The 25,851-nt window shown below is 42.6% G+C and overlaps 10 protein-coding genes across 10 annotated transcripts; 4 read left to right on the plus strand and 6 right to left on the minus strand.

Annotated features, from left to right (window-relative positions):
• Positions 1 to 1,323: 1,323 nt before the first annotated feature.
• ATC70_006749 (uncharacterized protein) lies at positions 1,324 to 2,142 on the plus strand (the record flags this gene model as incomplete). The annotated part of the gene is made up of 1 exon (XM_064826020.1): positions 1,324 to 2,142. The coding sequence occupies one exon, from the start codon at positions 1,324 to 1,326 to the stop codon at positions 2,140 to 2,142; it is 819 nt and encodes a 272-aa protein (XP_064687534.1).
• Positions 2,143 to 4,242: 2,100 nt separating this feature from the next.
• Positions 4,243 to 6,481, plus strand: ATC70_006750 (uncharacterized protein; the record flags this gene model as incomplete). Its single annotated transcript, XM_064826021.1, has 6 exons — positions 4,243 to 4,639; positions 4,700 to 4,880; positions 4,963 to 5,126; positions 5,190 to 5,579; positions 5,635 to 5,724; positions 5,784 to 6,481. 6 exons carry the CDS (start codon positions 4,243 to 4,245, stop codon positions 6,479 to 6,481), a joined length of 1,920 nt encoding a protein of 639 aa, XP_064687535.1.
• Positions 6,482 to 6,657: 176 nt separating this feature from the next.
• Positions 6,658 to 8,565, minus strand: ATC70_006751 (uncharacterized protein; the record flags this gene model as incomplete). Its single annotated transcript, XM_064826022.1, has 4 exons — positions 6,658 to 6,980; positions 7,038 to 7,512; positions 7,571 to 8,386; positions 8,449 to 8,565. 4 exons carry the CDS (start codon positions 8,563 to 8,565, stop codon positions 6,658 to 6,660), a joined length of 1,731 nt encoding a protein of 576 aa, XP_064687536.1.
• Positions 8,566 to 10,431: 1,866 nt separating this feature from the next.
• On the minus strand, positions 10,432 to 11,687 carry ATC70_006752 (uncharacterized protein; the record flags this gene model as incomplete). The annotated part of the gene is made up of 3 exons (XM_064826023.1): positions 10,432 to 10,967; positions 11,050 to 11,155; positions 11,214 to 11,687. 3 exons carry the CDS (start codon positions 11,685 to 11,687, stop codon positions 10,432 to 10,434), a joined length of 1,116 nt encoding a protein of 371 aa, XP_064687537.1.
• A 1,342-nt stretch (positions 11,688 to 13,029) lies between these two features.
• On the minus strand, positions 13,030 to 14,036 carry ATC70_006753 (uncharacterized protein; the record flags this gene model as incomplete). The annotated part of the gene is made up of 3 exons (XM_064826024.1): positions 13,030 to 13,289; positions 13,357 to 13,495; positions 13,551 to 14,036. 3 exons carry the CDS (start codon positions 14,034 to 14,036, stop codon positions 13,030 to 13,032), a joined length of 885 nt encoding a protein of 294 aa, XP_064687538.1.
• Positions 14,037 to 14,311: 275 nt separating this feature from the next.
• ATC70_006754 (uncharacterized protein) lies at positions 14,312 to 15,959 on the minus strand (the record flags this gene model as incomplete). Its single annotated transcript, XM_064826025.1, has 4 exons — positions 14,312 to 15,044; positions 15,112 to 15,245; positions 15,303 to 15,561; positions 15,643 to 15,959. The coding sequence occupies 4 exons, from the start codon at positions 15,957 to 15,959 to the stop codon at positions 14,312 to 14,314; spliced, it is 1,443 nt and encodes a 480-aa protein (XP_064687539.1).
• A 166-nt stretch (positions 15,960 to 16,125) lies between these two features.
• ATC70_006755 (uncharacterized protein) lies at positions 16,126 to 19,902 on the minus strand (the record flags this gene model as incomplete). The annotated part of the gene is made up of 9 exons (XM_064826026.1): positions 16,126 to 16,265; positions 16,353 to 16,470; positions 16,525 to 16,762; positions 16,817 to 17,264; positions 17,323 to 17,435; positions 17,495 to 17,898; positions 17,954 to 19,639; positions 19,690 to 19,752; positions 19,801 to 19,902. The coding sequence occupies 9 exons, from the start codon at positions 19,900 to 19,902 to the stop codon at positions 16,126 to 16,128; spliced, it is 3,312 nt and encodes a 1,103-aa protein (XP_064687540.1).
• A 347-nt stretch (positions 19,903 to 20,249) lies between these two features.
• On the plus strand, positions 20,250 to 23,111 carry ATC70_006756 (uncharacterized protein; the record flags this gene model as incomplete). Its single annotated transcript, XM_064826027.1, has 1 exon — positions 20,250 to 23,111. The coding sequence occupies one exon, from the start codon at positions 20,250 to 20,252 to the stop codon at positions 23,109 to 23,111; it is 2,862 nt and encodes a 953-aa protein (XP_064687541.1).
• Positions 23,112 to 23,400: 289 nt separating this feature from the next.
• On the minus strand, positions 23,401 to 24,142 carry ATC70_006757 (uncharacterized protein; the record flags this gene model as incomplete). Its single annotated transcript, XM_064826028.1, has 2 exons — positions 23,401 to 23,548; positions 23,604 to 24,142. The coding sequence occupies 2 exons, from the start codon at positions 24,140 to 24,142 to the stop codon at positions 23,401 to 23,403; spliced, it is 687 nt and encodes a 228-aa protein (XP_064687542.1).
• A 560-nt stretch (positions 24,143 to 24,702) lies between these two features.
• On the plus strand, positions 24,703 to 25,807 carry ATC70_006758 (uncharacterized protein; the record flags this gene model as incomplete). Its single annotated transcript, XM_064826029.1, has 4 exons — positions 24,703 to 24,960; positions 25,016 to 25,161; positions 25,237 to 25,426; positions 25,484 to 25,807. The coding sequence occupies 4 exons, from the start codon at positions 24,703 to 24,705 to the stop codon at positions 25,805 to 25,807; spliced, it is 918 nt and encodes a 305-aa protein (XP_064687543.1).
• Positions 25,808 to 25,851: the final 44 nt, after the last annotated feature.

Below are 25,851 nucleotides of genomic sequence, written 5' to 3' on the forward strand. Positions count from 1 at the left end.
CATTCCATTCACAACTCAATTTGACTCGAAGATGCCGCATATCAAGCGGGCATACATTAAAGGCCCAGATCAGCTCTTCTACAATGTCTTCCGTATCCAAAAAGGACAATCATATTATCAAACTCTATTTCTTAAATCCATAAAGTGCAATGACATAACCGAGGCATACGAAATAATATGCATGAGCTCTGGTAAGTTAAGTAAGTTATCCCTCGAAGGTTATTAATACAGAAATGTTATCAAATCTCAATTCAATCCTTATTAACCAGGACATTATCGCAGACATATAGAATTATAACATAATAAATGTTCAATCCCTAGACACTTCTACAGCTCTATTATGGAAACTGAGTTGCTAGGCATTTGTCTGGCATGGCTCATATATGATTAGAGATTTTATATTAAATCGTTATCAATCAACAAACAAGTTTCTTCTAACATTTTAACTATTATTATTAATTTTGCGATATTAGCCAAAGGTTTGTGGCAGAGTGAGCTACCTCAGCGTGGGCTGACTTCCACCAAAGCAAAGCGTCGGTCAGGAAACCGATCAAACAGTCAAAAGGCTCATCATAACATAATAAATGTATGGCCCCCAGACACTTTCAAAGCCTTAAAACGGAAAGACGTTGGTCTGGCAAGTATTTGAATAGACTGGCGTTATAAAATATAGCATCCAAAGAAATAACATGGTTAACAACAGTATTGTGTAACTTGTCATCTACTTTCCATACGCTTCAAAAGCATCTATTATTGTATTGCCTTCATGATGAAAAGGGTATTGAGTTTGATAGCCGGCCCTACCAGCCAAAGCCAATTCAAACCCAATTCATTGTCTGTTCTAGATTGGCTAAATATCAATAATTTTCGATTTGATCGAACTGTTTTGCCCAGATTCGACTATAAAATATGTGATGATCCTCCGATACTTCTTTAAGCTTTCTTGGAGTCCTTTTCAAGGTGCTTCCAATGGTGTCAAGTAAAGTAGATGTTTTGAATAAACTTACTGAGCAACCTTAGATAATATAAAATGAGGTTTTTGGCCAAAATGTCAAAATTTTACATATCAAAGTTCCACAAAGGTGGCTCCATGGGCTACCTTAGGTCGATAGAAACATTTTGATTCAAGATATACCATAGCAAAAGTTTTCATTATCAAGGCCAAAAACGTGATTGTTTGATTTTTGATAAAAACCATTGAGGGGTACCTTATGCTCAGTTGACCGCCTCAAACGCATCAATGAACCAGTTCACCCCAATATTGCTACCGCCTCAATCCTACCTGTCAAAGCCATTCTGCAGCCGTCTGCCACTGTCTCCAAAATGCCGATTAGGGCCACTCAGTTGCAAGTAAAGGATCTTTATCAACCCAATCCTGACCAACCTCTGCAACTCGAAGCACGAAAAGCACCAACCATCCCAGCTGACATTCGACGCGCTTGCAAGAAAATCCTGAAGCAAATCAACGAGAACAAAGTACATATCCAGCCGTACTTTAGCCTCATGCTACAACCCCCTCAGGGTGGCACCAACCGCACAACCGACATCTCCTTCAAACCGTTTATTGACTCCTATGATTTCAACAGCCAGCAAGGCCTCACTCGACAGATTTCAACCAGAACATTCCGCACAGCATGCATCGAGGCTCACACCTCCAGCATTGCCAGGTCCAACTGGAATTTCTTCTGGTCTCTGTCCCTGAACCTTGTCCACCGTAATGTCATCTATCGCTTCCTCACCCACACCATCCCGACCAAACGCCTGCTACACTACTTTGAGATAGCTGAGTCACCTCTCTGCCCGATCTGTGGTAACGAAGAAAATGCTGTACACTTGCTTTTCCTCTGTTCCAGTAAGGCATCCATCTGGAAAGCTATCATCTTTGAATTCTTGTGGCCAACCGTTTCGATTGGTGATATTATCCAAGCCTGTTCCTCTCTTGACTTTGAAAACATCAAGTATGTCTCCAAATCATACACCACTGCTCACATGGTCGTACTGGTAACACTTGGCAACATTTGGCGAGCTCAAGTTCGTATGATCTTTCACTCGACTCCATTTATATGGATCGATGTGGTCCAGCAGATCAAGAACGAGCTCCTTCAACTACATGCCCAAACTGAAATTCACAAGCAATTGTAATTCTCTAATCACAATTGTCATCTATCATCTGTTCCTGTCATCTATCGCTTTATCCTAAATACAATTGAATATCATATCAATTGCGCCCGCCTCTTGGTAGTGCCCTAGGGACCTACTTACACGGAGCAATCAATAAAAACAATTTAAAAAAAAAAAAAGTACCTTATGCTTTTTGGTCGAATTTTGGCCATGTTTTTTTTGGTCTTTAAAAAGTTGAGCAAAGGTGTCAGGAAGTAAGTGCTAGGTGAGAGCAAGTGTTTGGTGCTATTCTAACCATCTAAAACGGCCTTGAACGCAAGAAAACGCAGCTCAAATGCACCCAGGTTTTGCTGTATCAGGGACACTAAGGACTAAAAAGGGGAAATACCAGTATGCTGCTTGCCCGTATATGAAGCAGCCAAGTATATGTGGATGTAGAGCATCATATAAGAATCAGATTCACAGATAATATGAAGAGTTTCTATGTGTAGGTAGAGGGTTAAAAATAAAAGTAGCAGTATTCTGACAAGATACGCAAAGGAAATCGGTAGAGCGACCTGTCGCTGCGCAGGTTGGTTTTCATCGAAGTGAAGCGAAGGTAGACAGCTATCCGAAGCACAAACACTCGTACTAAATAGTATAAAGCATAAATCTCAACAATCAACTAGTAAATCATCTTATACTTTACCAATATTTCAATACATATCTTTTATAAAGCTCATTAGCTGTTATATTTACTTCTTTTCTTATATTTTACATCTATCATTTGTAATATCCTTAAATTCTTTATCTATATATCCCACACTATAATCGATTAACTGTATACTCTTTTATATACATTTCTGTATTACTTGGATTATTTTCACTAATGTTAGTTCCAAACTGAGAAATACACTGCTGCTTTTCTATGAAACATAAAAGGAAAACGAGATGAATTATGATTTATCAACAGCGATACAAAATTGCAGCAATTACTTTTGCTCATATTAAGGGACAGTCAATTGGATTGTGTCGAGTCCTGGATTGAAGGGTTTCATGATGTCTAAGAACCACAATGTAGAGATGATAAAACCAGAAAGAGTACCCCTGAGCGGGACTTAGACATGAATCAAGGCTTTAATCCTGAGACGTCTGGTGCATAAATGTTTAATTTAAAGAATGCGTTTGTCTAAAACGTTTCGAGTTAAGGATAACCCAAGTTGGGCAATGAATATGTCATTTAGAAGTTATGATATCAAAGAGTTTCAATGAAACCCAGTTAGCTATTTTAATGCGAAAAATGTAGGTTTTATTGGTCCTTCACCGTAGTAGTGATGGGTGTGGAGGACAAATGTCCCTAGTCTTTGACTGTATACGTGCTTCTCCACATTTTGCACTGAGTTATTGTGTTAGTGCATTTGCATCATGACGATCTTGCTTCATCAGTTGTTAATGAACTAAATATTTGAATGCCGTAAGCCAGATAAGAAATCACAATGATGTTGATAACGATGATCTTGCAGAATGTTGTGATTCAATGCAAAAAAAAATGCAGAGTAACATGCCAACAACAACCAATTCATTTAAAAAAAAAATGTTATTATGTGCGGTAGGGCCTGTGCATCTGCTCCTTTTCTGATGATGGCTGGCTACTAATGTCTTCCATATGATAATTTATCAAAACAAATGCTGTAGACTTATTTTTGGTTATAATCCCGACGGATGGAGACACTATACTTTTATAGGAAAGTGAAAAGGATTCATGTTGATATCACCATTGAAAGGTGTTTTCTTTACACAAAAAGACAGCATATACCCATACACAAGCAGTTACATAAGAATGTGGCCGTTCACAGTGACTGATGTGCATATACAATGAGCAAACCTTACATGGAATCCTCTTTGAACAGCGGAGAAAAGGGGACATCCCTTTAATTTACCGCAAAATATCCGGAGCGCAAATTAATGGCCTTTATTCATCGCATTTAGATAGGTCCCACAGGTCCAAAATACATCCCCAGCCACTCAATGTAAGCACGACGCAACATTTGTAATATGGAAATCAAGCTAGTTTTTAAAGGAGGGGGGAGATTCGCTATCTAATTTTCTTTTCTTTCTTTCCTCTAAACGAACACAACATCAATGTGGAGACATTTATCAAAATCACAAAAGCTCATGTCAGTAGCATCTGCTACAGCTGCTACAGCCAGTTTTGCGTACTACATGAATGAGAAATCTGTCAACAATAACATTTACAAAAAGACAATCCAGCTCCAAGAAAAGACATCAGATTTACCTCCTCTCTTCACAAGAAACAAGGCTTTTGCTGAAGCACTTCAGGAACAGCAAGAGAGTCAACAACGTGACTTTTGGAACCCTCCTTCACGTGAAGAGATGATCAAACGATTGAAAGATAACACCAAGGAGCCTTTTGATTTGCTTATTGTCGGCGGTGGTGCTACTGGTGCCGGCATTTCTGTGGATGCTGCTACTCGTGGATTGAATGTAGCCATGGTCGAAAGAGATGATTTCGCATCTGGTAAGTGATTTTCTTTGAGGAGTGATTAGCAATTGTGTCGATGCTAAATCATTCATTCAGGCACTTCATCCAGATCTACAAAGTTGGTGCATGGGGGTGTGCGTTATTTACAAAAAGCCATCATGGAACTCGATTACGAACAATATGCTCTCGTATGTGAGGCTCTTCATGAACGAAAGATCTTTTTGGATATTGCACCTCATCTCTCAGACCAATTGCCCATCATGCTTCCAGTATACAAGTAAGTTGCTTTGTCCCATTTTCCCGGGGGGCGGGATGGCTATTTTTTTCGAACTAGTAACCCTAATGTTCCTACGTTCTAGATGGTGGCAGATTCCTTATTACTGGGTAGGATGCAAGATGTACGATGTCTTTGCTGGCCGTGAAGCACTCGAAAGCAGTTACTTTTTGACTCGCTCCAAGGCATTGGAAGCATTCCCTATGTTGAAAAAGGATGAATTGGTCGGTGCTTTGGTCTATTATGATGGTAATTTTTTAGAAGCGTAGTTCACGGAGATGTAAAAGGAAGTCTAAATCCTCTCATTTATAGGCCAGCATAATGATGCAAGAATGAACGTTGCATTGGCCATGACAGCCGCATGTTATGGCGCCACTGTAGCCAATCATTGTGAGGTAACAAGCTTGACAAAGGACAAGAATGGTTTTGTCAATGGTGCTCATTTGAGAGATAACATTACTGGTGATGAATGGACTGTCAAAGCAAAGGGTGTCATCAATGCCACTGGCCCTTTTACTGATGGTCTTCGCAAGATGGATGATGCTGAAAACTTGGAAATCGTTGCACCCTCTGCCGGCGTTCATATCATCCTTCCCAACTACTATAGTCCTAGAAATATGGGATTGTTGGATCCTGCTACAAGTGACGGACGTGTCATTTTCTTTTTGCCATGGCAAGGTAACACCATTGCTGGTACTACAGGTAAGCTATATTTGAGCAACATATTTGGTAATAAGGTAACTCATGTGAATACAAGATTCTCCTACTGAGGTTACTCAAAACCCTATGCCCAAAGAAGATGAAATCAACTGGATTTTGGATGAGGTATCCCACTATCTAAGTGCTGGTAAGTGCTTAAGCTGATATGGTGCGGTTTTGCAGTGGATTAATCGCATCTTGTACTAGATGTCAAGGTTCGCCGTAGTGATGTCCTCGCTGCTTGGTCAGGCATTCGTCCCTTGGTCCGTGATCCTCATGCCAAAAACACCGAATCCCTCGTCCGCAACCACATGATCAATGTCAGTGAAAACAAGCTCATCACTATTGCTGGTGGCAAATGGACAACATACCGTGCAATGGCTGAAGAAACCGTGGATCGTGCTATCCAAGTATTCGACCTCAAACCCACCGGCAAATGTGATACTGAACATGTTCAACTGATTGGTGCCAAGGGATACAGCAATACCATGTTTATTCGCTTGGTTCAAGAGTTTGGCATGGATACTGAAGTTGCTGCCCACCTCGCAAGAAGCTTCGGTTTCAAGGCTTGGGATGTCGCCTCTATTGAAGACCCCACCTCTGCCAGCTGGCCCAAATACGGTAACCGCATTTCTCCCAACTATCCTTATATTGAAGCTGAAGTGAGATACACTGTGAGACAAGAGCTTGCATGCACTGCTGTTGATGTTTTGGCTCGTCGTACTCGTCTCGCTTTCTTGAACGCTGAAGCTGCTCTAGGAGCACTTCCTCGTGTCATTGAAATCATGGCCGAAGAGCTCAAATGGGACGCTTCTCGTCAAAAGCAAGAGTACAAGGACGCTGCCATCTTCTTGACTACCATGGGTCTTGCCAAGGAAAAGGCAGTGCAAGCCGATACCGAATAACTATTTAAATAAACACTTTCTAGACGTTCGCCCTCTGTTGATCCACCATGTACATAAATTATACGCCATCGACAGTGCAAAATCACGCGATAGTATTTAATAAAGTCGCACAGACCATTCCATGTTTACTATGCCATCTTTTTCTACAGTTTTTATTACAGGGATTTCTTTGGCATTTAATCCCAATACTTGATCAAACCGTCCCAACTACATGTTGCTAATTTCGATGACTCGTGAGGATTCCATTCGGTGCACATGACGACCTTGTTGTGTGCCTTGAGCTTCTTCAAGATTTTGCATGTCTTCCAATCCCAGAACCAGACGTTACCGTTTGAGTCGCCACTGCTGATGAACCTACCATCAGGCGAAAATCCAGGTTTACAAGCGTAACCAGCAATAAGATGACCAGCAAATCGTTTCTTTCTGTTCAATCTAAACTTGTCGCGAGCACCGTAGATCAAAATCTGATTATCCAAAGACTGACAGGCAAGCCATTTTTCTATCAATGACAAGGTTAACATTCAGCTCAATCTGAGATGGCAACGTGTCTACTTACTGTTAGGTGATAGCGTCACAGCAGGAATAGCATACATATCAGGCTCAGCAATGTATTTGATAACAACAGGAATATCGTACTCCCATGCACGCATTGTTTTATCGTCTGATGTAGTGATGAAACGGCGGTTGTCATCGACAAACGTGATTGTGTTGACTGCACCCAAATGCTGATCGTATTCCTGCGTAATCTCTCCCGTGTTGGTGTCGAATTGGACAATCTTCTTGTCAGAGTAACCAGCCAAGAAAATGTTGTTCTTGTCTTGATCTGGGTTGAAGGTAACGCAGTAAGGCAGTCTGCCGGTCGAGAAGGTGCGAATACACTGTCCAGTTTCCGTGTCCCATAGCTTGACATTGCGGTCGTAGCTTGCACTTAGGAATTTGGTGCCGTCATTGTTAAATGCAATGTCTCGAACTGCTTTTGTGTGGCCGTGGTATGAGCGCAAAAGGCTCTTGTCATGATACACATCCCAGATCTAATCTCTTTTGTCAGCTCGTCGCATTCTCTCGCAATCACTCTTGACATATGATTACCTTGATTTGATTGTCCATGCCACCACTCAGCAAGAGGTGAGCTGATTTGGGAAAGAATTTGATGGAAGAGACGCCCTTTTCATGACCTTCCCAGGTGTGAATCAGCTTTTTAGGGACAAAACACTCTTGAGAACCAGGCTCGCCAAACAGATTAGTGTCGATGTCTTGAGGCACTGCCATGTATGTTCGACCCAGATAATCACGCTCTGACGCACCATGGAAAATAGTGCTTTCTGTGTTTGTTTCCTGAGCCACATTTTTAACAGAGAATGCTGTTTTTGCTGGTGCTTGCATCGCTTGCACTTCCTCGATCTGCTCCTCATCCAAGCCAGTAGGAATGCCCACATTGTCATCCTCGTAGCCAGCCCAAGGCCCCTTATACGCGTTGGGACCATCTACCTCGTCCAACTTACCCTTCTTTTCACGTTTCTTCTTTGCGTCCTTATTGGGTCTTAGGTCACGATTCACTCTGTCCAATATGGATGCTCCACCCAATTCTGCTGCCACGGCAAGATTACCAACATATCCAGTGCCCATTAAACCTTGGCCTGTTTGACCAGCAAGGTTGGTAGCTGTGCTGAGCGATGGATCACGCGCATATCCATATGTTTCAAAGGTACGATGTTGTGTTCTAAAGTCCATCTCAGATATAGCCTGCGTCTCGACATGTCCATTGATCACGTTTTGTGTTGCTAAACGACGGTCTGTAAAGGGATTCTCGGGTCCCAATGTAGGTCGATTCATGTCGTCGTAGGGCACGTTGACAATCAATTCTGTTGCTGTAGGTGCAGTGTACAAGTTGCCTGAACTATGATCCTATTCGCAAAGCATGAGCATACAAAGCTTGCTCTTTCACTCTCTTTTTAGGGCAAACTTACGTCAAAACCTGTCTCTGGAGCTGCGTTGATCTTGGCGACTAGAGAGCCGGTATTTACATTCGAGGTCTGCAGATTGTCTTCTTCGTCACTTGAGCCGTAATTATTGACTAAATCCATATTGTCTTTTTTCTACAAGTTTGATATACAAGATGAAAGAAGGTGTTGCTTTCAGCCATGTAAAATTATTCCTTTGAAATTGCTTTGCCCAACAGTCACCTTTAGCGTTGTCATTGCATTACAAATGTCATTTAGAGATGCGAATCTGGTCGCAGGCAAGATGCTGTTAGAATTGGCCTAATCAGCAAGTTATTCATAAGCATTCCGCATTTTTCTTTCAGATCATCTTGTCTGGAGGTATATTGATTGCAGTTGGTAACGAGAATCTCTCCTAAATGGTTGCATTTACCCTTTTCAATGTCAAATGCCCAGTTAGCGGTCCTTGCCCGAATGTGTGTATGACATAAAAAGACAAGGCAGCACAGTTGGATTCAAAAATCTTAGCAAGCTCTCTCTCAAAAGACAAGCAGGATACTCGTTTATCGTATACAGTATACTATGTAAAAAATGTTGTCAGAGGCATATAAAATTTGTAACATCGAGTACTGGGCAAGGCTAAAAAAAAAACCCTTTGTTCGCATTTACAAGCATGCACACGAGATCCCGAGCAAAGAAGAAAAACAGCAAGCCTGAAGTTATATTAACGAGGATGCTTATATTCGACTCAACCCTCAAGTGAGGCTGGAGCTAATCGTTGGTGCAGATAGGCGCATATAGAATCTGCCAACTGTCAACGAGATTACAGCCATTATTCCCAGTGAATAATCTGATACAAGTTTGAAAATATTTCTCATCACAAACCGAAATAGCTTTTCTGTCAACGGCAATAGTTTCTTCTAAACAAATCAATGAAATGCATACTGCCTACATGTCATTCAAATCATGATTAGGAAGTTGCGATCACATATATTTTTAGTGTTGAGCCAGACTGACAGGCGTTGTCAGATATGAAAATGCCCGAAAACCAAAAGGAAGTATTCAGGTTAATCGATAATTATTTTGACTTTATGATCCCCATTTAATCAACATCCCAATCATTATTGTCATCGTCAGAAAGGCATTTGGGTCAACCAGTAGCAGCGCCGCCCGTCGCCAACACCACCACCACCACCACCACCAAAATCAAAATTTTTTTCTGCTCAAGATTGGCCGGATTTTGTCTTTTTCGATTTGATTAAACTGTTTTGCGAAATTCAACTATATAAATAGTGATGATCAGCCCGTACTTCCTAATACATTTTTGGAGTACTTTTCAAGACGCTTCCAATGGTGTCAAGTAAAATAGATGTTTTGAATGAACTTATTGAGCAACCTTAGAAAATATAAAATGAGGTTTTTGGCCATGTTTTTTGGGTCCCCAAAAAGTTGAGCAAAAGTGTCAGGAAGTTACTACTACTCAAGTACAATTGTTTGGCGTCATTCCGGTGGCTCAGAGAGGTCTACATGTCAAGATATTTAGGCTTGAAAACTGTCAAATTTGGCTCTGTTTCATACGTTTGCTTATTAAAAGACGCGTTTTTGTTATGATACAAAGGCATAGGTACATTGTATACATAATTCTAGTCTTAGAGCATGCTGTTACATCCAAATAGTCAGCAGAAAATGCTAGGTTGAGTGGCGCTGTTGTATTGTAGTACTAGAGCATAACGGTGCAGCCTATTAGTGAGGTGATGGCAGCTGTAAGGCACGCTGGACATGTTAGGCGCAATAGATAGTCTGAATCGAGTAAAAATCATACTATAAAATCAGCTCAAATATAGCTGGTCCATAACCCAGTAGCCCAAATTACTAGGTGGTCCATATCATATCCGAAATATAAATGATGCTTTGTTTATACAGAAATGATGTTATGCTATGATACACACGATGAAATTTATTATGAGAATGAAAGAGAATGGTAATATACGATGCTTATAAACAGGAAAATTAAGCTTCCCAGTAAGGACTAGGGAGTTGAGGAGCGCAATCATGGACCTTTTTCACATTGAAAGCTTCCTTCAGCTTGGGGAGCCACTTCTCTGTAGTGACGATAGTCATGTTGCTAGTTTCGTGCTCCAAGACAACGTGGCCATGGGTGTCCTTGCCACTCTTGCGTTCAGCAATCCAGCTTTCAAAAAATCCGTCCACAGTAGCTTGAGTGTAAGTGCCAGCAAAATCATTAGCAACGGAAGGCAAACCCCAATCGAATGAATCACTATCCCAAATGATGGTTGACATACCCATCTGATGAGCAATAGCGCGGACACGGTCATCGACATCACCATAAGGAGGTCTCCAACAGCGAGGTGTGACACCAGCAGCTTCCTTGATGGCGCGCAGATTCCAGTACAACTGAGCAACGATTTCATGATTGGTGAGGGTTGTCATCTGAGGGTGAGACCATGTGTGCGCGCAAATGGTATGGCCAGATTCAAGCGCACGGACAGCAGCCTCAGGGAATGCAGCTACATTAGATCCGACATCTACATGTATACAGGTTAGGGTATGGCGCTTTTTTTTTTTTTTTTTTTTTTTTTTTTTTTTTTCAATAGCCTGGCCACTTACAAAACAAAGTGGCAGTCTGTTTTTGGCCAGCAAGGAAGTCGTAGAGACGAGGCTCAGCCCAAGGATCATTATCACTGGTAGAAGGCAATGGTCCATCATCGTAAGTCTGATAAGATGCGTATTAGTTCATCCTACTATGGCATGCTGTCAAACGGTTAACTTACCAAACCAAAATCGCCCACATTGGGACAGTGCTTGACATCCGCAGGCAAATACTTGGCCTTGGGAGTAGTACATTGAGTGTTAGTCCACCAGCAGGCCTCATCCTTATTGTCATCATAGGCCATACCCTCAGTACGAGGCTTAAATTTAGGAACATAAGCCCAGTTGATGGCTTTGATGGCAGCTTGCACCTCAGGATGGTTGACATCAGGTTGAGTCCATGCCTCGGGATAATCTGCCGTTTTGAAAGAAGAGTTCTTTGTGATGGCACCAGTAGGAACAGGACTCAAAGGAGTGATGCCATGGAAGGGAAAGCTGGGAAGATAGGCAGGAGATGAGGTTGCGAGAACACCACCAGAGGTAGCAGTAGCATTGGTGGATGTGACAGTAGCATTGGATGATCCTCCATTGATAGGGCTAGCAGCTACAAGAGCAATAGAAGCAGCAATAGTACTAAAGAGAGCCAACTGAACCATTTTATACCAGACTGAACGATATATTTCGAATCAAAGAAAAAGAGGGAAGATATAAGAAGGCAGCAGCAGGGAGGAAAATCAATGCTTTTTTATACGATAATGAAAATACTAGTTTAAACGGTGTGTGGCTCTTTTAGTGGAGTTGAAAGGACCTCATTATTAGTAGTGCTAAATGTTTCAAATGGATGGTTCATTTCCATGAAACTCGCCCCTTAAAACTACCCTTTAAGCATATACTTGATCAACTTGAAGCAGACAGCCCCTTTGTTATCAATTTGATTGCTTGGATGTTGAGCTGTGTCATGGCCAGATGCATGCCGTACAACATGGGCCCTTTTTTACATGCTTCTATTATGGATTCCACCAATGGTCCAAGTCGGTAGCAGCAAACAGGTCGACACATGTATTTTTAAGTATACATCTCATCTCGTTTGATTGACCGTGTCTAATTATATACGAAACCATATCAGAAATAAACAAGCTCCCCTTTAATTCCTTATGATTGCTGGATGCGTATACATATTGCATTATGGAAGCCAAGATCAATTGCGTCCAACTGTATATAATATATATATATCTCGAATGTATTTTCTATAATCATCCTGGGCTAGTACAGGTCTGGGCATACAGCCAAGGATTACAAAGTGACATTATGGCTTGTTGAGCATTTCAGCAGACATACTACTGACATCAACATTGCTTTTGGTAATGATCTGCATAGATGTTTCAACCGTAGAATGTCTCATCTATTTCTTGATTCAGATACCAGTCCAGAAAGCTGTATCAGAGCAATACAATAGCACAGGCTTAATACGAGTGATACATTTGCAAGCTCCATCAATGCCGTCCAAGGCTATACCATAACCAAAACTGCACTGCAATGCTTGACAATGAAAGAATGAAAAAAAGGGGGCAAGCGCGGTGGGGAGAAGAAATAGAGAAGAGGGGTCGCAAAAAGAAAAACTGACAGGAGAACGATGATTGATTACAGAGGAAGAGGGGGTAAGAACAAGTCGAAATGATAACGTAAAAAAAAAAAGTGCTTCTTGATGCTATAATGGGAGAAGCTTGGACGCAATGTGCATGCAAATTCATTTCAAATACTCAAATGCCATTTTTTCATGACAGCAAAGCATTCTTGATGTCTTGGTGCTGAAGGGTTTCCTCAAGTAATCATCTTGCTTGATGCCTAAAAAACAGGAGTATTGTGTTCATCCATCTCGAGTTCAAGTGCTCGTATTTTACATTGCAGATGCAGGTACAGAAAGTTAAATGACTGCATGGATAACAAGAATGAAATGACACATAAAGAAGCCATTCTATTGCTGGGCCTATGCCTGATTTATTCTCGATTCTTTTGAGGAGACCACCGTTTGTAAATCACTTGTCTGATGCCATAGTCATCCAAGTTCGAAAACGAGCTGGTATCATCGGGTACAGTTACATAGCAGAGTATCAATGTCTTCTTTACTTGGGCACAGGTCCTGTTTATTCGTAGTAACCAATCCCACGACTTGGGCTCTTCAAGCTTGTTGTTGACCAACGGTATCACGACTACTCCATAATCAGCATGTCGAAACGAAGGGCCAGATTGATACAGCACTAGATCAGAATACAGATGAGATGAGTATATTTTTATACATTGCAATTGCTTCTATTAAAGGCTTACCAAAATCAACGCCAAATTTTGATCCAGTTTTAGGCACCCAGCCCAGGCTACGATAAAAGTGGTATACGACATAATGTGAGTGAAAAGCAGGATTTGATTTGCAAAAAGTGGACCAGCAATCTGCTATCGATAAAGGCGACTACAAACAATGTCATTAGCATTTCAAACTTGTACCATCATAGCGCCGTTATTACCTGATTCCCAGGATCGATTATCGACAGTGCATTTAGGGCATAAGAAAGAAAGAAAGCTTCATACAGATCCAATTGAAAGTGCTCGACATCCTTGTGGCATGTAGCATCCAGCAGCTCAGCCGATGTCAATGTGTCCACATTGTCTGCTACCACCTCATCTCCACTATTCTTTTGGCGACGCTTTCTTCTTCTTTCCACGGTAATTTCTTCCAACGAATTTTTGTTCTGCTCTACAGTTCTCTTGAGCCATGTGGGTTCACTTCTTGAGAGGTCACCTTTGCCGAAAAAGCCTTGGGTGTATAGTTGACTCTGGCCATTCTGCACCCAAATAAACTTTCCAAATTCCATGAAAATGCCTGAGTAGCAAGGCTTTGGTGATGGCTTTACGGAGCATATTTGCAGGAATAGTTGAATCAGTCGGTCATACAGAGTAGCTGAACTGTACACCTTGACCGGGAGTGGTGGCATTGCTGATTTTGGGGCCATTGATATATTGAAACAGAGATGAAAGGTTTTGGAGAGATACAGCCTCAATGGTCACATTTTATTCCTGCTGCGATCTTTGAAATCCATGCCAATGCCATGCCTGTTCGTCTAGTCTACGAGTAATGAGGACAAAGACAATGTATTTATTAAAAAAAAAAATTCAAGTGTGATAGTAATAGTAGCACGATGATATATATATATATATGTAAAAGAATAGGGTTTGAATGAAATAGTCAATAAGAAATGAGTGTAATGGTGGTGGTGTGGAGAGCACTTTAAATGGTAATCAGGTTACTGCAAGCCTTCTTCATCGTCTTGTCGCTCGTACTGCTGCCCTGAACGCTAGTATCCTTCGATGACATAGCATCATCAGCAATATTGTCTGTATCGTTGAGCCATTCGTTCTCAAACACGACATGATTTCCATCCTCCTCCTTGTAATTGGTCAACTCTTTTGGTGTAGTCGTAGTAGAAACGTTGCCGGAGGACGTTGTAGAAGAAGAGAACACCTGAGATGCCTTGTGTTGCTTGTCATATTTAGTAGCACCGCCTACAATTACTCTTCTTGAGATACCTCGAGAATCAAAGTAGATCAACATTTCTGCCACATTGGCGCCACTGCCAATCGTCTTTTCCGCCATATAGCCAGCATCTGTGCCGTACTTTTTATGAATCATCTGTATAATACTATCTCGAGAGGACACCAATACCAAGGAAGCTGCTGATGCGACTCCTCCTGCAATCTTGACGGCTGCTTGCAATGCAGAGATGCCAAAGTGGTGCGACGCATTTTCAATGGGTTCTCTTGCTTGCATTTGCTGATCGTCGTAAACGAGTGCGTTGATCTTACTAACTGCGGTAGATACTGCTATATCTACAAGGCCTGCTGCCATGCTGGTGGCTGTGCTTGTTGTGTTGTAAGCAATCTCAAATACTCTTCGCTCTTGTTCGCTTAGTTTGATCGGTTCCTTGTTGGGCTCAATTTTGTCTTCGAGCATTTTTCCGCCACTGTAGGTTATAATTTGAATGAGTGGACATTTCTAGGGATTCCAAACTGGCAGGCATTTTCACTTACCTGGCAATTCCTTGTGCAAGCGCTTGGCCAGTCAAGACCAACGCATGAGCGATCCAATCTGATCCAGTTACCATGGCATTGCCTGACTGATAAAGTAGTCTGACTTTTCTCACTTTGGACGGATCCAATGACTCCTACCAAATAATAGCATGAATGCATTGCTCTCTCGAATCTGCATATAAGTGGCATACCTGCGAGCTTGATTTATTAATGTAAACTGGCAATTTTTGACCCTTTTCATCTTCATGCGAAGAGATAAAGTCTTCCTCATCCAGAATACTCTCAGACTCTGTGCGATCCAATTGAACGTTATCAGCGACCACCTGAGTGACCTGGCATGAAACGGGGTTGACCATGGCTAATGTGTTTTTCATTTGATGTCGATTTTCGTACTTGATAAAGTAGGTGAGGACGTCTTGTAGCTCTGTAAAAGTAAGCTCTTCGGAGTCGCTATAAAGAAAAGGGATAAAGAGTTCAAAACAAATATTAGCATATGATCTTAAAATCGATAGATAACTGAATCTACTGTACCTGCAATTAACCCTCCATAAGCCACCCTCCATTCGAGGAAATATCAACGTGCGTTCATCCTGTAGCCATGCCTTTGATCGAGATACAAGGACAATTGCTGCCCTTTCTTCATCGTAGTAATTGTAGAATTTAAGTAGTAACACTTGCTGCTCTGCGTTGGGATCTGATGAGATGTAGGCAATCAAGTGTCCATCGTCGATATGGGTGAGAATGCCCTCATTGAATGAAGACACCGAAACTCTGTCTACAAGGCATATATAAGTCAAAGAGCTGGGGTCGATTTGATCTGCGTTTGGTGTAATGGGTAAAACTGTCATTTTGCAATAGTATGAGAGAGAAAAAATTATAGAGCCAAAAACACGCAGTTTTATACAATATATAGCATGACGGCATGCAATCAAGAATTTCTTGGCTGGGTTGCTCATAGCATGAACAAAATCATCATCTTTTATTTGCTTAAATAGGCATTTTCTGTAATCTAGTTTAGATTTGGCATTGGCAGGTACAATTGCTGACAGGGCAAGTGGAGTGCTTTTGAAACCAATCAAACATATGAACAGCATGGCCGCCATGACGACAGGTTTGACACCAAGTAAACCAAAGATCAAAACCTGCTGGATCAACTAAAATGCGTAGTTAGGTACCATGGGTAAGTATCCCATCCCATCACTTTTTTTTTTTTTTTTTTTTTTTTTTTTTTTTTTTTTTACCTTTGTGGGTATCATTTGTTATTATCGCTTGTCTCAATTGGTCTATGGGTGTGCCCATATGCAGTAAACACAAAGCGCAACGAGGCAATGGTTTTCTACAGCTGGAGCAGACAGAACTCTGATGATTTTCACATGTCAGCTACCTCAAATACTTTGTCGATCTATGTGTTACCTTTTGTTTTCCAGATGCTCGGCCCCCAGGATTGCTTGTCTGCACATTCATGCGCTTTCCCTCTCTATTTCTAGCATTTTGTATAACCAAACTGTGCCCCAAGGATTGTGCACAGAAATTACATCGCACGTATACTTGAGGTGGAGCAATTTCACTTGAATTCATGCGTTTTCCACGTTGAATATCAAATTTAGCGCGTGCGTGCCATAATTGCCATCTGTCCATTAATAACCGATAGCTAGTAAATTGCTCTTAGTCACTGTCATACTGCTATTGTGCACTGTGAGCTTACTTTTCTACCCAATCTTCTACTCGAATGTCTCGGAATCGTTTAGGCACAATGTAGCTCATGATTAAACTCGCTGTTTGAACATCGCCAAATCGATCCAGCGCCTTTTCCAGTAAGTCAACACCAATAGGCGTCAAACCGGTAACCACCACGCCTTCCACATCACCTTCTTGCACCAATTTATCTAGTGTTCGGTGCAAGTAACTAGACATGTCATCGTCGCTCAACACACGTAATGCCACTGCCATTCTTTCTCGAAGCGGCAATCCTGGCTCATCCAAAATTCTGTACCAGTCATTGGACGCAATATAAGCAAAAATGGCTCGTAGATACGGTCTCTCCACCATATCGTTGCTCAATGACTCGCAAATGTCTTTCCAAGTGTCGTTGGTGCTGGTGCCACCCGCTTGATAGCTGGCCAAAATAGCTGACATGAGCTTGCGCTGCTGTTCTGCTTGAGCAATGGATCAGTGATACCATATCAAATACTGGATGATGAGTTTGCTTACCTTCTTTATGATCTCGTCCTCTTGCACTGCCTAGAGCTTTGATGGCTCTTTCAGGTGCTCCGTGGAATAAAGCCAGACCAGCAGCCTTATCATATTCTCCTCTCGATTCCAAGCTATACGCATCATGATGAGCGTGATTTGCATACAGACACAAACACATTCGACTACTTACTCTACAAGCTCTCTTTCAAAACCCTTGACATCAAAGCCAAAACCACAGGCAGACAAAGCCAGATTTCTCTGAGCTGATTTGGCTGTTTCCACCATGGGCAGATGGTTGCTAGTGTCGTTCAGCTTGTCTGCTAACGCTGACGTAGTGTCGTTTTCTTTCAATTTCAGAGGACTTGGTGTCTGACGAGGTAATTTAGGGGATGCACCCACTCGTGGGGTAGAAGCAGGCGAGGACTTACTGGCACGGCCCTGAGAGCCTGTCCAAATGCCATACACGCCATGAAAGCTGTAGTCTGCATTGCCAATCTTGGATAGTTTTGTCGATATTTGATCTGCAATCTTCATCCAGGACCACAATTCTCGCAGTTTGCGGTCTTCTGATACTATGCTAATGTTCTTTGTACACTATAAAGAGAAACGCAATCAATATACATACAATCGTCTTTGCGCAAGAACATACATCCATGGAATAGCCTTCCAGCAGTCTCCTTCGCATCACCACCGAGATATCCTTGTCCAGTTCAGAGGCCAATGCTCTGTCTCTGCTAATGGTAATGGTGTGTTGTTCTTTATTTACAAAGCGATAGATCATGTCATCTGGGTCCTCTGTTGCTGCATTATCCTCCTCTTCCTCATGCTGCTCTATACGCAAATGTTGCATGGGTGTGTCTAATGTCGAGTCTGAAAACGCAGGATGGTAGGAGAGCAAGCCCTTTTTGCTCGTCATGATCATGCCTCCCGAGGGCTGCCAGGAGATCTGGCACGCTTCTTGCACTTTGACTGATTCGAATTTGCCATCTGTATGTATCGCCAAAATGTTGTGAGAAATATGCTTAGAGACGCCCATCGAATTGGGGATAAAGGCAAACGAAGCAAACTTTTTGATGCTGGATCTCGTTTTTCTACTCTTCCATAACACAGGAATGCTTAGTTCGTCATCGTCGCTATGGCTGGTCGACAGTGTTTGCAATGCAGTTTGAGATGCGCTGCGTTCGAGTTTTGTGGGTGCTGCTGTGAACGCTGCAGAGGAGGAGGAGGAGGCGGCGGGTACTTGCAGCTGAGATGGATAATGCTGAGGTAGCTGTGCCGTGGAGGAAGACGCTGTCGTTGTTGATTTCTGCACAGACGAATTTACAGCAGACTGCAATGAGCAAGTCTCCTGAATGTCCCAGAGGTCAATGTGTGTAGCATCTTTTGTCAGCGACGCTAGGAATCCAGGCTGTGTGGGCGAGAAGACAATTTTGGACAGGTTGTTCTTGTTGTCTGGATTCAATGTCAAGATGGCATCATTGTTCTTGCGGATATCCCACAACTTGATGATGCCCTCTTCCGTATAAGATGCCAGACGGTAAGGACAAAAGGGATCAATGGTGATACCGTGCACTGCTTTAGTGGCAAATTGAAGCGGGTTGGAATTGAGATCGGCTCGTACATCGTACACACGCAGGTATTTGTTACCCATGCCAGCAATCAGCAATGGTGCATTGGCATGCTCTGACCAAGCACACGATGAAATGGCCTCTGATGAGCCGTACTGTCTGACAGGGCCTTGCTCTCTTGACCCTGATCCAGGCGTTGAAATGGGCGCCATGTCTGTGTACTTTGGTCTATCTATCTCATACGTGTCTCTGCTATCAACTCTCCATTGACTGGTGATGGTAGATCGAGATTCCTGGTGCACATGTCCTCGAATGCTGCTACTAAATGCCGCTGTGGGTGTTTGAGAACCAGTAGGCGTGTTGCAGTAACTGTCAATGGATCGAGTGACATCCCACACCAGCAAGCAAGGATCGTTGCGTACCTTATCCAAGCCTGCTGCTAACAGATGAGGGTGTGTTTTGGAGAATGACACTACATTGCTGGAACGAGAGAGCTTCACTCCCAAGGAAGGGTATTGTTTTTGCTGCTGCTGCTGCTGTTGCTGCTGTGCTTGTTGCTGTTGCTGTTGCTGTTGACGTATCAGGCTAGAACTGCTGTTGTTTGTATAGATGGTTGCTCTGGTACCTTGTGTAGGTGTATCAATGCCATCTGAATTTGGATAATCTGTCAATGAATGCTCTTGCATGCGAACCAGCAATGTTCTACCAGTGGTTAAACCCACTGCTACCAAGTCTGAATAGTTTGGATCCGGAGACCAATCCGCACACTACTTGAGCATATAAGTTGTATGTCGTGTCATTGCCACAGCTCATTTACCATCATCAGCGTAATATCAGGGATGGTGGATATGTAGCGTGCTCGTCCAGGCGAATCATGGGTCTGTTATATATGAATACCTCAGCAATCTGGTATGTGATGGCTACTCACCTCTGGCACCCATTCGTATAACTTGAGCTCTGTTCCTCCTGCAAGGAATTGATTTTGGCCTTGATGAGGAGACCATATAATGGATCGTGGAACCACCACCATGGAGAGATTAGTTATATCTATTTGAAAGAAAGGCGAAAAAAGAAAAGAGTTTCCCACCTCTAGCTTATCACTGGTCATTTGAGTGCCGATCATGAACATCGTTACCTTGCATTGCCATAGCTTTGTAGGGGTTTGCGCAGTGAAAAAGGCCTCTAACGCTTAGTATCTGATAGATGCGCTGATTTGTAGGGCCCACTATTTGTCTCCTTACAGCACAAATGCCATTCATGCACACTCATCAACGACTGAAGCATCATTTGGAAATCACACACTTTAAATAACCGCATGTGCATTCTCAATTTACCACCTTTTCTTTTCTCTTTTACGCACAGTTCATCATCATCATTATGCCACCAATACGACAGCTAGACGACGCATTTCTCTCAAGTCTATTAGAGAAGCAAGAATACGCTGAACTCAAGACAAATGTAGATGTGGCGTCACTAACAGCCATTCTGCAAAAGCTCAACTCTACCTCGGACGCGTTACGACAAGAGCTCTTTGAGCAGGTGCACAACAACTTGAGCAACTTTTCTGCTTGGTACAATGCCAGCCAAGAGTTGCACGCCAACGTGCTGGATCTCGTCAAGCAAGCATCTCATACACAACAACAGGCGACATTGACACAGACACAAGTGGACGACACTATTGATAAATACCAGTGTGCATTAGCTGAATCACGCAAGAACAAGAGCAAGATTGATATACTGGAGCACATGGAACAAGTGCTGCAGATTGTGGAGGCCGTAGAGTCAGAATTACAGCAGTACTGCTACCTTGATGCAGTTCAGCATGTACTACAGTTATCCGCCATTTTGAAAGACTGGAATAATGCGGATCCTCGAGTGATTGACATGATCCACAAGCGTGTGAAGCAGCTCAAGCAAACACTCATTTCTGGCCTGCAAGACGGCATTCATACAGCGATAAAGTACAATCCCGGATCCATTCGCATTCTGGAGACCTATCAACCCTCAACATCGACCAGCAGACAAGTACATATTCGAGACGTATTTCAGAGCTTATTTCAGTTGGGATTACTGCCCGAGGAGTTGATGGCTGTCCAGCGCTCCATGTTCAAGCACATCTTTCACTTCTACTTCGACTATACTCACTGTACACTTCAGATGGATACAGTGCAAGCAGAAGGCCAGGGACAGGGAGGCGTGTTACAGGTGATTCCTGCAGCAGCTGACGATGAAGATGAGGGTCATGTGGATCCCATACTGATGCTGCAACACATGGAAGCGATATTAGACTTTACCTACAAGTACACATTGGCAAGTGCAACAGCTGGATCAAACAATGCCGATATGAAGCTTCTGTTTGGCAATCTGTTTATGCCTGATTTGGTCAAACTGATGATCCACAAGAGCATCGCGCCAGCAGTGCCGTCCACCAAGTACAACCTACAAGGCTTCGATCATGTCGCCCAGGCAGTAAAGCAGTTTGAAGCACATTGCAGAGACGCCTATGGATTTCAATTGGACGACGCATCGTTGGGCTCCTATGTGGAGAATATCGATAGACACTACGCCACCAAGAGACGCAACCGCATTCTGCAGGAAGGTAGAAAGGTCATGTTGCGACGACTGTATGATACCGAGATGACCAGTGTGCATGAAGACGATGGACACACATACTACTACCAAATCACACAGACGCCGCAAATCCTCTCTGTGCTTGTAGCAGATACATTGGCAGAAGGCGCTGATCTACTGCACTCACATCCCATTTCAGCATCTACCTTGATGGACGGCATTCAGGACCTGCTGGACATGTATCGCGCCATCATGCCCAGCTTTCATCGCACGCAATACTTGGCCAGTGCAGGCAACTCGCTTGTATTCAGGAACGACTGTCTCTGGCTGGCCAACCAATTGACCACCACCATCGCACTGAAGCCAGAAGCAAAGCACTTTCTTAAACTCAATGCAGGATTAAACGAAGCAGCCAAACGTTTGAGAGAGCTTGGAAATGCATGGCACGAGCTGACTATGATGCAACGAGTGCAAATGATCCAGACTGTCCTGGATCACTTGGATGGGTTCTCGGGCATGGCTGAAAATGCCAAGTTTCAGCAAGACTGTGATAGGGCTATTACCCAAGTCATTGAACTGGTGGGGTCCTTTGCTGCAGAGACGAGGCCGGTGATTGATGAAACACTATTTTTGGACATGCTGGGCCGTATTGTGGACACCATCTTGGCAAGACTGATCAATGACATAGAGGAGCTGGTGGACATTGGCGCCGAAGAATCACACATCATTGCACGCACGCTCAACAGTCTGGCTCAGCTTGTCAATGCATTTGATTTACCTGGCAAAGACGCCACAGAGGGATTCGTCACTGAGTTGGTGCCGAGCTGGCAAAAGTTTTGGCTGGTCAAGGATATCTTGGAAATGAACATGCGCGATATTATGGAGTCCTTTCGTCGCGGCGATTTGCACATGTTTGAGAAATCAGAGTTGGTGGGTCTTTTGTGCTCTTTGTTTGCAGATACGGAATTGAGAGAATCGAATATCCAAGAAATAAAAACCGGCGCATCGCCATCATCTTATCGCAGTACGGCAGCAGCTACGCAACAACCGCAGCAGGCAACACCCAGACACATTTCACCTGCAGCAACAGTAACAGCGGCCAATGTGCCGGCGACTACATTCACGCCATCCATTCACCAAGCTTTGGTCTATACACCTGATAACGATGACGAGGAAGCATTGGAGGAATCTGGATGGGGAGACGACAATGACATTGATCTTTTCAAAGAGGACGACAACAGTGACCATGGACTGGTCACCAAGCATGCTGTATCACAAATCTCACTAGAACCATCGCCTAATTTGGAATATGATGTGGACATGGCGGATCAACACGACGATGGCACAACCGGAGTACACGGAGAAGAGCCTGAAGGGGAAGGAGGCTGGGGCGATGCAGACCAAGACATCTTCGTTGATGACGCACTCTCTACCAAGGAAGAAAGCGCCGGCCCTGACACATCCGCTGCAGATCACGCCAAGATGCACAGCAGTAGCCATAGTAACGATGAAACAACATCTCGGGTAATATCTTCCAAATCCGACACAAATAGCCCACCAACGGCCACTCACTTGCTCGCGGCACCTGCATTAGATCTAGACACCGAGGAAGGCGATGGATGGGGAGGATGGAATGACGATGTTGATGAAGACTTATTCAAAGATTAAAGTATATATATATATATATATATATATATATATATATCACTGATTAAATAACGGTGTTTATTATTTGTTTGTATCATAAAAAATTGGGTAGAAAAATATACTTTGTACGGGTAATTTAGCTTTTTCAAGCAATATGCATAGGGTCAATTTACAAGAGAAGATATATACGTGAGCTTATAAATAAGATAAGGATGTCTAGGAACAGATTTTAAGGTTTGAGATTTGTGTGTTTGTTGTGTGTGTGTATATATACATGCATAGAGAGAGAGAGAGAAAGGTTTCTGGTAGATTAAATAGATCGTGTGTGGATCTTTTCATGGCGTTTCATGTCGTATTTTCGAGCGAAAGGCCGCGCACAATGGCTGCACAAAAAGGACTTGGGTCGATGAGGATTATGAGTCAGCATATGTTCGACAAGATTATGCTTGCGTTTTGATCTATAATGTGTGTATTAGACAATAGAATGGCAGTGCAATGTGTGCCCATATTTACCTGTGGCTACAGACAGGACAAATGTGTCTTTTATCAGTCAATGATGTCGTCTTTCGCTTCTTTTTACTACTACTACTACTACTACTGCTGTCGTTGTTGCTGTTACTATCCATGACTGGAGGAAACAAAGAATCCATAAAGGCTGGATCGTGTGGATAGTAATACATATTGAAGCTACTGGTGCTAGTGCTACTGGTGCTAAAGCATTCAGATAATTGAGGAGATAGATCTGATTGATAATAAAATGGCTGTGTTTGATCCACATGAAGGTATGTGGCTGCAGAAGCGATAGAGAGAGGAAGAGCAGCATGCAAATCAGGAACAATGGGATAGGAGGCAATTGAAAAGGTATCGTCCTGCAGCACATCAGCATAGTCATTGCTGTATGGGTACACTGGTATTACATTTTGCTGCTTAATGACAGCATTAGTTTGTTGATGTGGGCTTATACTGTTATCATAGTAGTAGTAATTAGCCATCAATGGATCTTCATTGTTGTTATTGGCAGTAAAGAATTGATTGTGATACAGATAGTTCATTTTTCAGATATGAGAGAGAGAGAGAGAGGAAAAGAGGATAAAGAGACAAGCAATGCTTAGAATGTAGTCGATATTTATACTCTTTTTTGATCTGCTCAGGATGTGGATTAAAAACCCCGTTTGCAGGTAAATTTGACCGAAAATGCAGCAGCATTAGTATTGATTTGAAAAAGCATGGCAATGTCACTTAAAAGGAGGCTTTGACTTTAATGATACAATGTATTACTAATTGACTTCTCCACAGGATTCTATTTTTACACATTCCCCTTTCTAGATTCTACTGCTGCTGCTGGCTTGCTTAATTGTTTACTGCTTGTCAAGGGAAGACCAGGAGGGAGGTGAATGTAGTTTATTTTTGACTCATCCTAAAAATAAAGTCTTCCTTTCTTTTCCTCATTAGACGCTCTCCATCTTTGTAAATAACCAGGTGCTTCCACACGACAATGTTTGCTGTTCTACTATCAAACGTCACCCTTATTTCCCGATTGAGAGGCTCGCTCATCGCACGGCGCTGCTTGTCATATAAACCCATTGCGTTCTACGCAATCAAGCCATTGCCAATGCCAAGAGTCCATGAGCTAAAATCCAAATTTCAGTCTGATCTCAAGAAATTTGATGTCAAGGGCAGAATCTACATTGCTCCAGAAAGTGGCATTGGTGGAGTCAACTGTCAAATGGCAGTGCCTACCACGCACATCCACCATGTGAAGTCTTATTTTGATGACTTGGAAGACATTGGGCCAATTCAATTCAACGATAGCATTTTAGATACGACACAACCCAATTTCAGCAAATTACGTGTACTTATCAAGCGAAATGTAAGGAAAAACTTGTTGAATAAGAGGGGACAAACAAATAGACACCTATTCTTAGTTAGTAGCCATTCGAGAGAACGAGTGTATCACAACACAAGACCTCAAACTACAGCCCAGTCATCTGACTCCTCAGGATTGGCATAAAGAGCTCGCGTCAAGGAAACAGGATATCTTTCTATTGGATATGCGCAACAGATATGAATTGTAAGTATGTTTGAAGAATGGTTTATCCATGGGCTTGGCTTGTTTACATTGTCTAAGCCAAAAGTAATTCAATAGTGATGTAGGCCATTTCGATCATGCCATCAAGATGAATGTAGACACATTTAGAGAAGGTATGGATCTATTGGATGAATTGACAAGCGATAAACCAAAGGACCAAGAGATATACATGTATTGTACGGGCGGCATTCGATGCTCTGTGGCAGGTGCTTATCTGAGGAACAAGGGCTATCAGCATGTCAAAATGGTACGGACCCTATCCTGTTGCTGAATAATCCAATTGTCTTAAACGTGCATTGCTTAGCTGGAAGGCGGTGTCACTGCCTATGGTCATTACGTAAAAGACAACGTTCCCTCGTTGTTCAAGGGCAAAAACTTTACTTTTGACGGCAGACGGGGTGAGCCCATCACAGATCACATACTAACGCAGTGTTACCACTGTGGAGATCAATGCGATCACATTACAAATTGTGCCAATACCAAATGCCACTTGCTGTTTGTTCAATGCCAGCATTGCAAATCCAAAATGCATCATACATGTAGCTCGCATTGTCAAGATGTGTTGCACGGTAAAGAAGAATACAAGCTTGACTATGATTACCACAGACAAGTATCTAAAGCATGGTAACACATGCATTTAACGAACCATGGTATGATTGGATGGAATTAAAC

The sequence above is a fragment of the Mucor velutinosus genome, assembly GCF_035048745.1.
Source record: "Mucor velutinosus strain NIH1002 chromosome Unknown tig00001547, whole genome shotgun sequence".
In the NCBI taxonomy this organism is placed as follows: Eukaryota; Fungi; Mucoromycota; class Mucoromycetes; order Mucorales; family Mucoraceae; genus Mucor; species Mucor velutinosus.